This window comes from Serinus canaria, chromosome Z (assembly GCF_022539315.1).
Source record: "Serinus canaria isolate serCan28SL12 chromosome Z, serCan2020, whole genome shotgun sequence".
Lineage (NCBI taxonomy): Eukaryota > Metazoa > Chordata > Aves > Passeriformes > Fringillidae > Serinus > Serinus canaria.
Genome location: NC_066343.1, coordinates 65,786,761 through 65,801,020, shown reverse-complemented (window position 1 = coordinate 65,801,020; position 14,260 = coordinate 65,786,761). Strand labels below are relative to the sequence as shown.

General features: G+C 42.9%; 1 protein-coding gene across 4 annotated transcripts in view; it reads right to left on the bottom strand.

The window, feature by feature from the left end:
- PDZD2 (PDZ domain containing 2) overlaps positions 1-14,260 on the bottom strand; it is a 185,541-nt gene that overhangs the window by 133,865 nt on the left and 37,416 nt on the right. For all 4 annotated transcript variants that reach the window (XM_050986634.1, XM_050986635.1, XM_050986633.1 and 1 more), the window contains exon 2: positions 1,296-2,112. In XM_050986634.1, coding sequence (XP_050842591.1) covers positions 1,296-1,774 — 479 coding nt within the window. In that variant the 5' untranslated portion in view covers positions 1,775-2,112. The remainder of the gene's footprint in view (positions 1-1,295; positions 2,113-14,260) is intronic.

Genomic DNA, 14,260 nt, shown 5'->3' with positions numbered 1-14,260 from the left:
CTTAAATTAAGCCTTCAGAGACAGGCCAAAAAGGACAGATATCCAAATATTTTCAACTTCATTGGCTATTTTCTCTAATTTTGCATTATTAATAAGATAACATTATTGCTGCCCACTGCAAGCAATTCCCTTGTATTTAGAAACAGTGACATCTGACAAAGGGGAGACAGCAAACTATAAAAACTCTTAAATTTGGAGGTGCCACCGATTGATACTGCCACAGTACCAATATGTACACACTTTTTGAATCACAAACTAGGAATTACAGAGGGCTGTCTTTGTACCTGTAAAACCACGGAAAGCTGACCTGCCCAGCACCCACAGTCACTGCTTTTATTCTGCCACGTGTCAGAACTGGGAGTGATGGTCAGCCCAAACTCCCGCCACATTCAAGTGAAGTGATCCTGCCTGTTGGCATCACTTCACTAGGAATTGGTTTCCAAAAGTGTCCACCCCCAAAAATAAATTCCCTTTTGGCAAGAGGGGAAGGATTTCACGCCCTCAGGTACATTGTAACATCAGGTATGAATGAACATTTACATCCTCATCTACAGCAGAGAAAGGGCTTTGCCTTTGCAAAGGGTAATGTGAGAAAAGAGCACAAAGAGCAAAACTGGGACAATAAGTGATTTTACAGCATGGAATATATGAATTAAAAAAACAACACCACAAGAATAATCTGTATCCATACCAATAATCTGTATCATTGCAAGAATCCTAATTTTTGATTTGAACTCTTAAAGATTTCAAGTTTTCTGGGTCAGGAGACATCAGAAGAGAGCAAATGCATTAGAATCAAAGGGAATTTATTAAAATGAAGTTGTTCCAAGCTGGAAAATACAAAAATGTCTTGCTTTGAGAAAGTCTCAGACAACATTTAGCTGTCAAAAACGCTTCCCTCAACTGAAATAATTCAACAAAAAATATGAGCACCTGTAAAAATATCTTCCAGTGCTGCTGCGTCTGTGTTCACTTTTGCTTAAGAAAACAGTTTTATACAAACTCAGGAAGGCTCCTGCTTTAGTGCAGCCCCTGTGGTGATTATAATGTATAATTTTTTGACCCAGTGACCCCTGAAAAGTTTCCAGCAGAAGTGTGAGTAGCACATGTTGGCTAATTATCAATTTGGTTTTGTTATTTATTTTCTACAAGACCCTAAGAAGCAACCCAGGGCTCTCTCAGGGGCTGGAAAGCAAAGGCCAAAACCTCTTCTCCTGGACTTCCATCAGTATCGACTGTGCCCTGAACCATGTGGCACCAGAGGCAGCTGCTGCTGGCGGCTCTGCCACCCTTACCTTGCCCCGGTGACATCCACACCGACCATCAGCTGCCCGTTCAGAGAAAGGATCTCATCTTTCAGGCGCACTCTCCCGCACTTCCCGGCCGGGCTGTTCTTCTTCAAGTCTGTCACCCAGATGCACCCGACATCGAGCACAGGGCCCTTATGCGCCTTCCTCTTCTTTCCTCCCCGACGCTTCTCCCCATAGTCCCCCAGAGCAGGGATATTCCCAAAGCTCAAGCCCAGGACTTCATTTTTCCGCATCTCTTGGGCCAGGTACATGGTGCAGATCTCCGTATCCAAAGTCCCACAGCTCCCTGGCTGCAGGTTGCTCTCGTCCACGGAGAAGTTGAGCTGGATGTACTCGCTCAGTTTCTGGACGGCCGAGCGGCAGAGCTGCTGCTCGGCTCCCTCGGCCCCCTCCCGCCGGCTGTTCTGCAGCCACTGGCACAGGAGGGGTAGGAAGACCCCCGCGTTGTCCTGTGTGATGGGCATCGCTGTCCCTCCCTGGGCATCCCCTCACGGCCTCAGCCCCGGCCCCACTCGGCTCTCTTGTCGTCCGTCGCGGCCCCCCGCAGCCCCTGGGGACATGCCGGAGTGGGGCTGCAGGTCCAAAGCAAGCTCCATTTAGTCTCACGGAGATTTCTGGGGGGTTCCAGCTGACCAAGAACACAGAACAAGGAAGGATGTTCGGTGTCCAGGCGCTATCCCTGGACAGGCTTGTGGGTCAATTTTGAGACGTCTGTGGCTGTCCCGGGTCTGCCTGCCGCCGGTGTCCCCGCTCCGTCAGGACCAAAGCGTCCTTCCCACCACGATCACTGCGGTGTCTCGTCCTGCAAGGATAAAACAGCGTGGTTAGAAGTGCCCGAGCCGCTGCAGCGCCCCGCAGCCCCGGCCCTGCGGCCCAAGGCAGGCCCTCACGGCCTGGCCGCTCTCCTCCTGCGATTTACCACTTGAGGGCACCAGCTGCTCTCCTCAGCAAGGGAATAAAAGGTCACCATTAGCTCCTGACCTTGGCGGTGAAATGCGGGTTGCAGAGCCCAGGGGATGCTCTCAAAGCAGCTCCGGGGCTCTGACCCGAGTCGGGGAGTCATTCCTGCCAAGGGCCGCCGGAGGGGCACCGGCCTCACCAGCGACTGAAGCTGACAGCCCTGCCGTCCATGCCAGTGATTTTGGGCTGGGAAAGGCTTAAACGGGTCTCTTCCCGGACTCAGACCCTCACCAAGCTGCACAAGGGATGGGCAGCAGCAAACACGAACGGTGAGGACGCCAATGGGGCCCGCCCCTTCGTGGCAGCAGTGGCTCACAGCCACCTTGTGGGTGAGGCATCTAAGAGAAGTGACTATGAAGTTTCCTGGGAAAAGAGTAGGGCAGGTGAATTCCCCCATTTCCTGCAGTTTGGTGAGGGAGGCACACAGATAGCCAGGAGTCAGTGGGAGCCAGGGATTAGCAGGCAACAGGGAGAGACAGGGTTTTTTGCCAGGATCATTAAGATCTATGAAACAAGAAAAAAAAACTCTGACATGAGTGAAGTCTGGTTTACCAGATTCTTTCAGGGCTTTATTTTCTAGCAGTGGATGCTGCTCAGTGAACTGTGCACCAGGAAAACCAAAGAATGCAGCAGCTTCGAGCATGCAGCCTGCAGGTCTGCTCTTGCAGATGTGTATGAAAGGCCTGTGTTAGGTAGAATAGCTGTAGGAAGAGCTTATAACCCCAAAAGAATGAGTGCAGAGGAAGGCTCTTGCAAAATGCTGCCACCCAGAAGCTGTATCCAAAGTTCTGCCACCTCCTTGGCTGTGGGGCAATACCTAGATGGACAGAAGTGACCCCAAGAAAGCTCAGACAGGCACAACAACAGCTCAGGGCCACTCAGCTGATGCTTGTACAGGAGGACACCAGCATCTCCATCAAGAGGCTGGAGTTACACCAGTGGCTCAATGGAGATAGACATCAGCTTGGGAAAGGAAGAACTGGCCCCCTGTTTAGTGAGAGGGACTTCTGAGTTAGGCTCAGGGCAGGGAAAACAGGGAAGAAAAGGGGAAGAATAAAGACAGAAACTGCTCAGGCACATGTCTAAAACAAGAGGTGGTAATACAGACACAGACTGATCAGGAGATAAGGTTAGATCCTCTAAACCTAATGCAGCACTGCTGAATATGTGGGGTTTTTTAACAAAGAACTTAAGTCTTAGGTAAGATCTCATATTTAATACAAAAGCAATGATTTAATTGACATAACTGGAACTTACTGTAGTAAGACCTAGATCTGGAATATTGATCTAAAAATGCATAACTTATATGAGGACCAACAAAGAAAAAGTAGAGGTAGAATATCTTGGCATACTGAGGATGATGTGTATATTTGCTCTGAGGTCCAGAACACAAAAGGAATAAGAACTGCTAAATTATCTGGTTAATAATAAAGGCAGAAAGCACAAAACAAACACAGAGGAAGGCACAACAAACTCTAAACCTGAACCTGATAACAGCTGACTCAATGGTAATGGGAAAGTAGAAGCATAAGATATTTACTAGGAAAGAAAAATAGTAGGAAATAGAAAGTCCTGGTGCCTTCAGAACAACATTCTCACATAATGGATGGGGTCAAGGAATCAGCAGGGAAGTGCCTCCAAAGAGAGATGCTTTGGGGGTAAGAAGGTAGAAAGAAACTCATGTAAGAATGCCTGTAAAATCAAGGGATTGGGAACAGCAAAACAGAAATTCCTGGTTTCAGTACATTAAAAAAAAAAAACCTTCTAGGAGAGAATTCATGGAGAAGAGTTGAAGAGTTGAAAGGAAAAGAAATCAAGGTGAGCTGTAGTTTCTCGAAGAAACAATATTTTGTGCTTAAAAGGCACAAGCACAATAGCATCTCAATGAAGAAGGATCAGAAGACTTGGCAGCATCATGAGCTTTTTATTTTCCTCAAAGACAAGAAGAAAGAACACTAAAAGGTTACTGAGCACAAGTTAAAAAAAATAGTGTGAACACATAGGCAAAAATAATAGAAACATCAGGGTATAAAAATGAAATGAAACTTGCAGATGATAAAAAAAAAGTTACCCTTTATATGCATATTATTACCAAGAAGGCAATCCTTAAAAATGTTGCTCAGAGAGAAAGTTATTGAAAAATGACACTAAAAGAGGCAACACTGGTTTGAGTTTTCCTTTAGTCCTTGTTAAAATTACCAACTATGCACAGGGGATTAGTAGATAGTGGGACACAATATCAGTACAGAGGCATACTATCCTCTTCTCTGCCTGTAACACAGTAAGACGTTAGTTCAATTCAGGTATTTCCAGTCCAGCAGAGTGGGAAAAATCACCATTTAAATTTCCTACAAAACCAGCTAAAACTGTCTCAGATGGCTGGTCACTTGTGAGTAGTCAGTAAGGGGCCAGAATTAAGGACAACAGCAAATGCAGTGGCTGTCTTCAAGGGTGGAAAGAGAGGCAGCAGAAAAATGTGACATCAGTCAATCTAGCATCAATCATCCTAAAAACTCCAAATCAAACAGAAAAATAGTTTGCATGTATGTGGAAGAAAACAAAAATACAAGCAGAAGCAGACACAGGAGAGGCAAGAATAAAATCATGTGAAATCAAATTAATTTCTTTTAGTAATGGAGAAATTGTTGAATATCATTTATCTTGGCTTTATTATAGCTTTTGTCACTGTCTCAAACAACTTTCTCATAAATATACTAGGGAAATATGATTAAATGAGACTACTATAAATCCGTACCCAGGGAGTAGTTATTAATGACATTCTGTGAAACAGAAGGACACTGAAAGTGGAGCTCTGCTGGATCTATATAGTCTAGTTCTGCTCAGCACATTCATTAGTGACCTGGACAATGAAAGTGAGTACACATATTAAATCTGCAGGTTACACAAAGCTGGGTGTGTCTGCAGACACACTAGAGAACAGGATTAGCATCTAAAATATCTTGGCAAAAATGAGAAAAACATACTCTAAAAATTAGGGTAAAGTACATCAAGGACAAATGCAGAGTACTACAAAAGGCATATCTCACTCAGAAAGGATTGGCAAATCTTTGGCAAGAGATGCAGCATTTCCACAGAATCACAGAATGGATTGGGTTAGGAAGGAATGTGGTCCCAAGCCCCCCTGCCATGGGTAGGAACACTTCCACCGCACCAGAGCCCCACACAGCTTGTCTTTGAACATTTTCCAGGGTTTATAGGGAATCATTCCTGTCAATCTACTGCTGTTGGAGAAAAAAAAGGATCATTGTCAGTGGGGACAAAGGTAACAAGGCATATGAAGTATTTCAGTAGCTTCACACAGGGCTGGGAAGGTCTCAGCAGCAAAACTGCCCTGTAGGAACAGAGTTCTGACATGACTTGCCAGTCTTGAAAGTGTGAATTGCTAGGAAATACTAAAAAAAAATAGAGCCTGCTAAAAAGAAAAAGGTATTGTAGGTAGGGTATGAGAGCACAAGTTAAAGATCCTCATATATTTTACAATGCGCCACAGTGACCATGAGGAGAAAAGCAGTTTGTTCCTCTTGTCAATGATGGAGTAATGTATGTGAATCACATCCAGGTAGATTTAGGGTAGTGGTTAGGTAACACTCAGAAGGATGAAGAATATCAAGACCCTGGGGACCACCATCTCAGGTGCTGGAGTCTCTAACACTCAGGGTCTCTGCAGAAGGTTAGAGATCTGCCATGAACAATGATTGAAGCCAATATCTCTTGGGCTGTGGGAGATATTAGATCTCTCCATTTCAATCCCTCTTACTTTTACTTCCTTCAACATCATTTTCTCTCCTAGTGAGAGTACAGTAAGAGGTCATTTAATGGATATCATCCTGTGAGCTATGATAATGACACCCTTGTGACAATGACATCCTTTGCTTTAACAGCAAACTTTGGTACATCTCTCACTGACCATACAGGGTTCAAAACCATTCAAGCTCTAAAGAAGATTGGACCAGATCATTCTTTGAGGCCCCTTTTGCCTAATAATTTAGGAAGTTTTGTTCTCAGCTGTTTATCAGTTTTGACATTGGGTAGACATGTTATGGGGACTGTCTTTTACCAACTCTCCACAGATCAAAAGCACTGCCGGGGTCCCTGGAGATCTTGGGGCTCCATGAAAGCAGCTCAGAGTTGTAGCTCAAGTCTCCAAATCTCCTTTGCATTGGGAAAGGGCACTGATGTTGACTTCAGCTTCAATCCTGCAGTTAGCCGTCTGGAGCGTTCAAAGGCATCTGCATTCCACCCAAAACTCATCCATCATTCATTTAGCAGCATTGCTGGAGGGCTCTCCCCCTCCATGCACACACATCCCTCCAGAGATAGAGGAGGACGGCCCCCTCCACGCCGCCGGAGGCAGGCAGCCTTCAAAATCCCATTCCTTCTCCCCACAGGAAAAGCTGCGGGCATCGATACGCTGCGGGTTGCCTGTCTACGCCCCTGAGCTCACTGAAGAGCCATGGCAGACACTTAAATTAATCATGTAGATAATTATACAGTACTTTCAAGGGATTTGATATTCTCAAACAAAACCTTCTGGCTTTGGAAAAATTACGCCAGACAAGCATAAATAGGAAATACTCCTTCCAGATGTAACAGACAGCACAGCACTGAGAGGAACGCCTCTGTGCTGGTGAGAAGAGCGGCTCAGGGGTCCAATGCCACTGAATGCAAAAAATAGAAAGGTGGTAAGATGTTCATCAAGTGAAAAAATAGACCTGCCTGATAAAAATGGAAATCTCAATGCTAAGAAGAAATTTATTTTTACTCTTGACTTCCACAAAATAGACTCAAGACCATGTGAGAAAATTTCATGGAGTCACTACCACCTTGCTTACTTGCTGTAGGTGACAGATCTGCCAGATCACCCCACCTGCCTTGCATCGAGTACAGACCTATACACAAAATACTCTAATTTTATGCCCACACTGGAATTGCCTAGACTTGTCTGGATTAAAACAAGCCAGAACTAGGAATGGGCAGCCCCCTGGGCCCAAAGTCCCCTGTCTTGTGAGAAGGAGTCCCTGTTCCTGGGGACAACATTCCACCAAAGAGATTTTGTCCTGGTTGCTCTGAATCCCTCTGAGGCTACTGATTAACACTCTCTGGTAATTAAATCTCCCATCTTACCTACATCTCAGTAATGTGGTCTATTGAGATTTTTCATTAGCAGTTTCAAGGATGAAGTGAACTAAGATTTTGCAGATAGGCTGTTTGCAAGCACAGAACATCTCAACTGGGAAAGTACTGGGGAGGGAAATGTCAATTAATATATTGAGTGCAATACGGAAACAATATTAATGCTGTTCAAATAGAAGGATTATGATGGTGCAGAGACAGCATGACCACTCAGTTTGAGGAGGACCCACAAAGAGGATCAGCCTTTCATGGGATTTAATCTTAAAAAGACTATCACCATGCTAAGTACTGGTTTTAGGGCTCAGGCTTATACTCCATTGCTGTGGCAGCCCATGGACTGAACCCAGAGCCAACCCACAGCACAAGACAAGTGCTCTTCTTTGCAAGAAGAGAAGCTTTTGGGCCAGATGTCCTCAGAGGATCAAAAAGATGCTGCAAAAACCTTGACAGAAGCATGGTCCCCTCTCAGCAGTGCCAACAGCCAAGTCCTACTCCTTTCCATCCAACCACAAAACAACCAGCCACTTTTCATGGCTGCAGCCTGGGTGCACACCTCTTCCCAAAGGTGTGCCACCAGCATCTGGTGAGCAGAGCTGCCTGATACCCCTCCTTGCGCTACCAGCCACAAAGATCCTCCTGGGCATCATCAAATCCAGACCCCAGGTATCATAGCAACTTTTTCACTCCATAATCAATAAAACTCATTGAATTTCAAATAGAAGTAAAGAACACTTACATCTCTGATATTTTGCTGGAAAGCTGCCCCAACACTTTGTATAGTAGGAAATGGTCTGTATTCTGGCTTAAATGTATTCATAATCAGTTTATACCCACAGACATGCAGCTTCTACAGCTCTCTGCTCTTCTTAGTGTTTATCAGCTCTTCTCACCTTCATCCCTGGAGTATTCACAGCCAGAAAAATCAGCTTTTACCTGCCCTTGTTCCACCCAGCACGTCCACATAAGATGTGCTCTCAAAGGCTGAAATACCACCCACATAAATAAACTGGCTATCTCCTTCTCCATTCCTCAGTGAAAGTTTTTAGTTATGCCTCAGGAAGTAATAAATTTTCTTCCTTCATCTCCAGCCTTTTAGTTCAAAATACCAAGTTAAACATACGTTATGTAGGTGAGGAGAGGCTCCTTCTTTGAGGCTTTCTTAAGGCAGCACAAAAGCTGTCTTAAATGACTGCTTATGGAAAAATAAGAATATTTTGTTTAAATAAGTTGAGACTGGAACTGTCAAAAAGCATATGTGGATATTCAGTACATAAACAATAAGCTTTTTTCTCTTCTGACAAATTGAGCTTTTTCTTCCTATGTTGTCCTCAAAGGAATGATGTAAAGAGCTCCAATAATCACTGTTTCATAGGGGGAAACAGAAATGTAGAGGGTCATAAAAATGTCCCATTACTGATTTTTAAAAGGTGATTTGTGCAAATGGCCAAGACTCAATCCTCCAGGATAACCCCTTTGGCATTTCCAGCCTGGCCTAAACTTCCAGAAAAACATACATGCAGTTATTCAAAAAATATGTTTTTATCCCCTGAGTGAGATGACTTTATAATTGCTTTAAAGGTTACGTTTGACATATACTGTAAATCTTTTTTTATATATATAGATGAAGGCATTGCACTTGTTTTCCTAAAGTTATCTGGGCATTTCAGCACCAGAGAAATAAATCCACTACCAGCAAAAGACATTAATATTCTAATTTCTATTCAAGTGTAGTTTCTACTTATTAGTTAGAACCTAATAGCATTTAAAAAAAAAAAAAAAAAAAAAGCAACAATAAGAAGAAAACCACTTTGGAACTGAATCAAGGTTTTTCACTAAAAGACACACTGTTGTTTAATGATGGTTTTGCTGTGATGGTCTGAGGTTTGAAATCCTTCGGGACAGCAGCAAATCTGTTTTATTCTGGATTACCCAGTGGTACAAATCAGATCCAGGCACACGGTTATGTTTCTGCTGAATTAGCCAGAGTGCACATTTACAGGTCAGCTTTATGCCAGCCATAGGAAGACTTCTGAAGACTTCTGATATTTGACCTGGCAATAAAAATTTAAATCTTACGCTGGGAGGCTTTGAGAGATTTTGAACAAATTTGAATTGACAGGAAGTTTTATAGCAGTCAGCATTTTATATTTCATGACCTCAATGCTTTTAGTACAGCTGTAGGAGCCCTAAAGCTGGATTTTCTGCGCAGTCAAACCACAGCCTCAGGTTTGACCTCCACACAAGTAACCAAGAGGAATACAGGAATATTAAAACTGGGTTTTTTGTTCTTTAACATCAGCTGAATCCTCATCTGAGATTGTCACCATGAGCTCCATTTCTGGCCAAAGGAGAAGAACAGGCTCTCTAAGAAGAAAATAGCTATTTGGCCTCTTGTAGGTCTTTATTTTCAGACTAGATGGTTGACATCTTTCAAGTGCACTTTCTGCTCCATGGCCTAAAAAATGTGTGGCCAAGTAAAACAGAGGTATGTGAATATGATCAGATGAAACCTGCTTTAAATCAGTTAATGAGGCAAACTGGGCACAGGAAAAAATCTAATATTGCATAGCTAAATAAAGGCAGTGGTGAAACTGTATCAATTCTTGCAGACAGGTTCCCTGCAATGCCTTCTTAACTGCTTTGATTTTCAAGTATTTATGTCCACTATATTAAAGATCAAAAGACCTGTGCAAACATCTAGACTTCCTAAATCAAACCTAGTAATTGCCAGGACATTTACAGTATCAGTCCAAGCAAGCCCTGAGAACAAAGGACAGTTCACCAAGAGGGCACTGAAACAGCCAAGCATGGAAATGCAAACTTCTTGCAGGAAAACTTACACTCTAAAGGGGGGCACAACAGTTAGGTAAAAACCTAACTATATACTTGGATTTGTTTTGAAAACTTTGCCACCAAAATGCTCTCTACATTAGTTAGGAGTTATTTACTTCCAGGTGCTCTCACAGTACCCATAACACTGGCAATTAGTAAAATCTTTTCTTAAGGAAATGAGATTGTGCCTATTTTTATAAAGAGCTAATGGAGCTACATGAAAGTAGGCATGCCATACAGCCTCATCTGAAGCTTTCCCCTAGGCAAAGGGGCACTGGAAAATTTTGTAAGGCCCCACTACTAGGCAACACATGGAGCATCAGGTCCCACCAGAGGATGGGAAGAGAGCAAGGCTCTCCTCATTCCTTCTACCCTTGGTCCAGATCATCTGAGTGCCCTGCAGGACTGGATCACTCTCAGCCCAGTAACAACACTGTTAGACTTCAGCTACTGTAGTCCACAGCAGCTTCCACCACCAGAATTACCTCAAAGGCCATAGGGTGTGTCCTTGCCAGCAGCACTGCTCAGGAGGAGCTGCCTCTGTTCTCACAAAACCAACCCACAAGTGCCTCTTGGTAAAAGCTGCTTATTCCTTTCTAGAGCTTTGAAGCCATCCACTTCCTCCTTCTTTATGTCCATACAACATAAGTAAGCTCATAAAAAGAGACACATTTCCAAAACATATCAAGTGAAATTATACCAGAAATCAAGAATCATGATATTCCAGAAAGTATTTCCCACTGGACCAGGAACATGGTGGGATTTTAATGATATTACTAAAAATAACATGAATAGGTGAAATCTGAAGAACACATCTACTGTATGTCAGCAGTTAACAGTGAAGCTGTGGACCCTGGTGTTGACCACAATCTCCAGTTTCCACTCCAGGTCAGGCAGCACAAGCCCTTCCCTCACTGCATGTCCTTGCAGTCTTGCCTATGTTTAAGAGGCTGCTGTCCTCTGGAGACAGCAAATATGTATTTTGGGATGGTGAGCAGTCATACAGGCAGCCCTGCTCCGAAAGCAGGGATAACCAAAGCCAGCTGGGTTGCAGATGGCAATAAAATGCTGAGCCAGGGCTGTGAGGATACAGCTTCACAGTTTTAGGTCTTTTGTGTATTAAATAACTAGGTTGTTTGACCTGCTTGGTTTGGTAAGGAAACTTTCCAAGAGCACTTTTCAACATACCAAAACTGCTGTGTTGCGAGAGGAGATTCAGAGACGGACACAGTGGGCTTTTAAACTGGAGAGACAGCTGCGCTCAAACCACTGGGCTGCATTTTCCACCATCATTCAGATGAATTAAAAAGAGACAGCAGAGGAGGAAGCATTCGTCTGGCCATCCATTATTAATGAGAGGATCAAATCTAAAACTCTTTCTGATACTGATACAGAAGGTCTTTAGCATGATCAAATTATTTTCTTTCATCCTCACCCTCTTTATGCACAAACTGTCTCCAGCAGCCTCCTCTCCAAGTTCAGTTCAGGTGGGAAAATGAAGAAGCTTCACAATTTCTAAGTGATTTTCTAAATCTTTCCAATATTCTTATTCACAACATAATTTTGAGTATTGAAGTAAGACAGGCTTGCCTTTTTGCATTCATTTAAACCAGAATGAAACAACTTACTTCAGACAAGACTAAAAATCACCTAATTCTCACATGATCAAGTGTCCCAGACTATATCAAAGCAAACTTCTTTGGCTGTCAGATCATTAAAACTACTTATCTACCTCTAAGCCCTTAAAGACTATTCAGTTTGATAGGAAAAAAAAAAAAAAAAAAAAGCATGTTTAAGGGACCAAGTTATTGCTAGCTTGTTCAATGATGAAAGAACTGTATTTAAAGAGTTTCTTGAAGAATGGTACCCATCCAGTTCGGCAATTATTCAGCCTCCTCTGTACATCAACATGCCTAATCATCCTTTGGATCTCTTCCACTTGCTGAAGAATTCAGAGCTGCTGCTGGGAAGCACCATTATGCATTATGAATTTTCAGAGTACTCAGAATTCATTTCTGACATAATTTATAGAAGTAAAAATCTGCAGTAACATAATTAGTCAGTGATGCTTTTCTGGATTTTCTCTACAATTGTGTAACCACAGAGAAAATCTAATTTTAAATATGCATATTCCAAGAAACATTCCCTTTCCAAGTTTGAAAATAGCACAGCTTTATATCACACTCACAGTTTCGCACACACATTTTCACACGGAAAACTAGTCACAACTACAGGCATAAGGATATAAGTAAGAGAGTTGGACTTCAAATTTACATTTAGGCACCTAACTAAGTTACACAGTTTTTAAAGGCCCTCGCTAATGTCACCTACTCCTGTATAATTTTGAAACAAGCCCCTATTTACCTATACCTTTATAGCCAAACCCCCAAATGTCTCAACTGCAAGTCTTCCTGAGGGACCAGCCTTCCATGGAATGTTTTGAACACTCTATAGAAATTTACAGTACACTCCAGTTCTTTCTGAAAACAACACTTATATTAAAATAGGCACAAAAGTAGATCTGTAATTATTTTTAAATGCTTCCACTCTTCTTAAGATCTTCCTGTGGGAAAGATCTCTGCAATGATTTTTCATAAAACAGGAAAATGTAAATAATATGATAAATTTGGACTACATTGTCTGCAGGAGTCATGCATCTAGTATTACAAACAAACCACAAACATCTCATGCTCCAATACTGTGATTCTATATTAAACAAACAAATGTCCCCAACAAACTGTTTAAATTAAATGCCGATAAGCACCAAGAAAACAAACAGCTTACAACACTGCAAAATGAATACACTTGGAAGGGGGACTGATGGGATTTCACCATGTTACTGGAAAGGCTAAAATTTTAAATAAATAAATAAATAAATAAATAGTTTTCTATTTTCCCATAAGTCTGAATTAAGACAAACAAAATTATATTATTATTATTATTGTTATTACCAGTTATAACAAGACATATTTCAACATTGCTATTCCTAAAATCCATCAATCATCTCAAATCTGACGACCTGAGCACTGGAAATAATTAACAGCCTGCTGTGAGTGCTCCCACGCAAATGTGCCAAGTAGAGCTTAGGAAAGGACTTTCAGAGAAGATCCTCTCCGTCTTGGCTTTGGCAGTGTCCTGGGGTGACTTCATGATGCTGAATTGTATTCTCATTCACCTGTTTAGCCCAGCAAAAAGTTCTGCACCTCTAAGGCAGTTCTGAGAGTGGAGGGGAGAGAAGAAGCACGTGGTTTGTCTGCAGGCACTGCACTCACTCTCCTGCACTCCTGCCCACAGACTGCGTTGTCTGCAGCACGGACAGACAGCAGGACAGAGCTCTCCTTTGCTTTTAGTCAGGTTTTAGCTGGCTTAGGCAGAGAAGCTCCCTGGACTGTGGCTTTTGCTTTTCTTGGAACTGATCAGCCCTGCTCTGGACTGAACACCCAGAATGGCACCAGGAGCTCACATGTGTGGCCCTCCAGGGCCAGGATGCTGCATTCCAGCACCGGAGGGACGGATAAGAGACTGAGTGAGCTGACCTACAGCTGTGACAAGGCCTCTCTCTGAATTTGCCATCTCCTCAGAACAGTGAGAGGTTACATTGTTTAATGCTGTTCATTTTTCATTCGCTGCTCACTTACTCATCATCACTAATGTTTGTGAGTACTTTGACTGTTAAATAAACAGTTTTTTCCACTTTTCTCGAAGAGGGGCAGTTTGAATTTGCTTTCTAGAGACCACTTCAGAAGTTTCCTCACAAAACTGACCCTAGACAATGACGGGCAGATCCCGTAACGCTGCTCACTTACTCATCATCACTAATGTTCTTTCACTTCCCACTTAGCCAGTAGGTGAAAAACCAAATGACTTTCAGGTAACAGTTTACATTTCTACCACTAATATCTACCTGGAGGCAATACCTGCATTTCCCTTCAACACTGCATACACTTCACTCCTCCATGAAGGGCTAGTTCAGGTGTGTGAAGCACTTTGACACACCAGCAGAG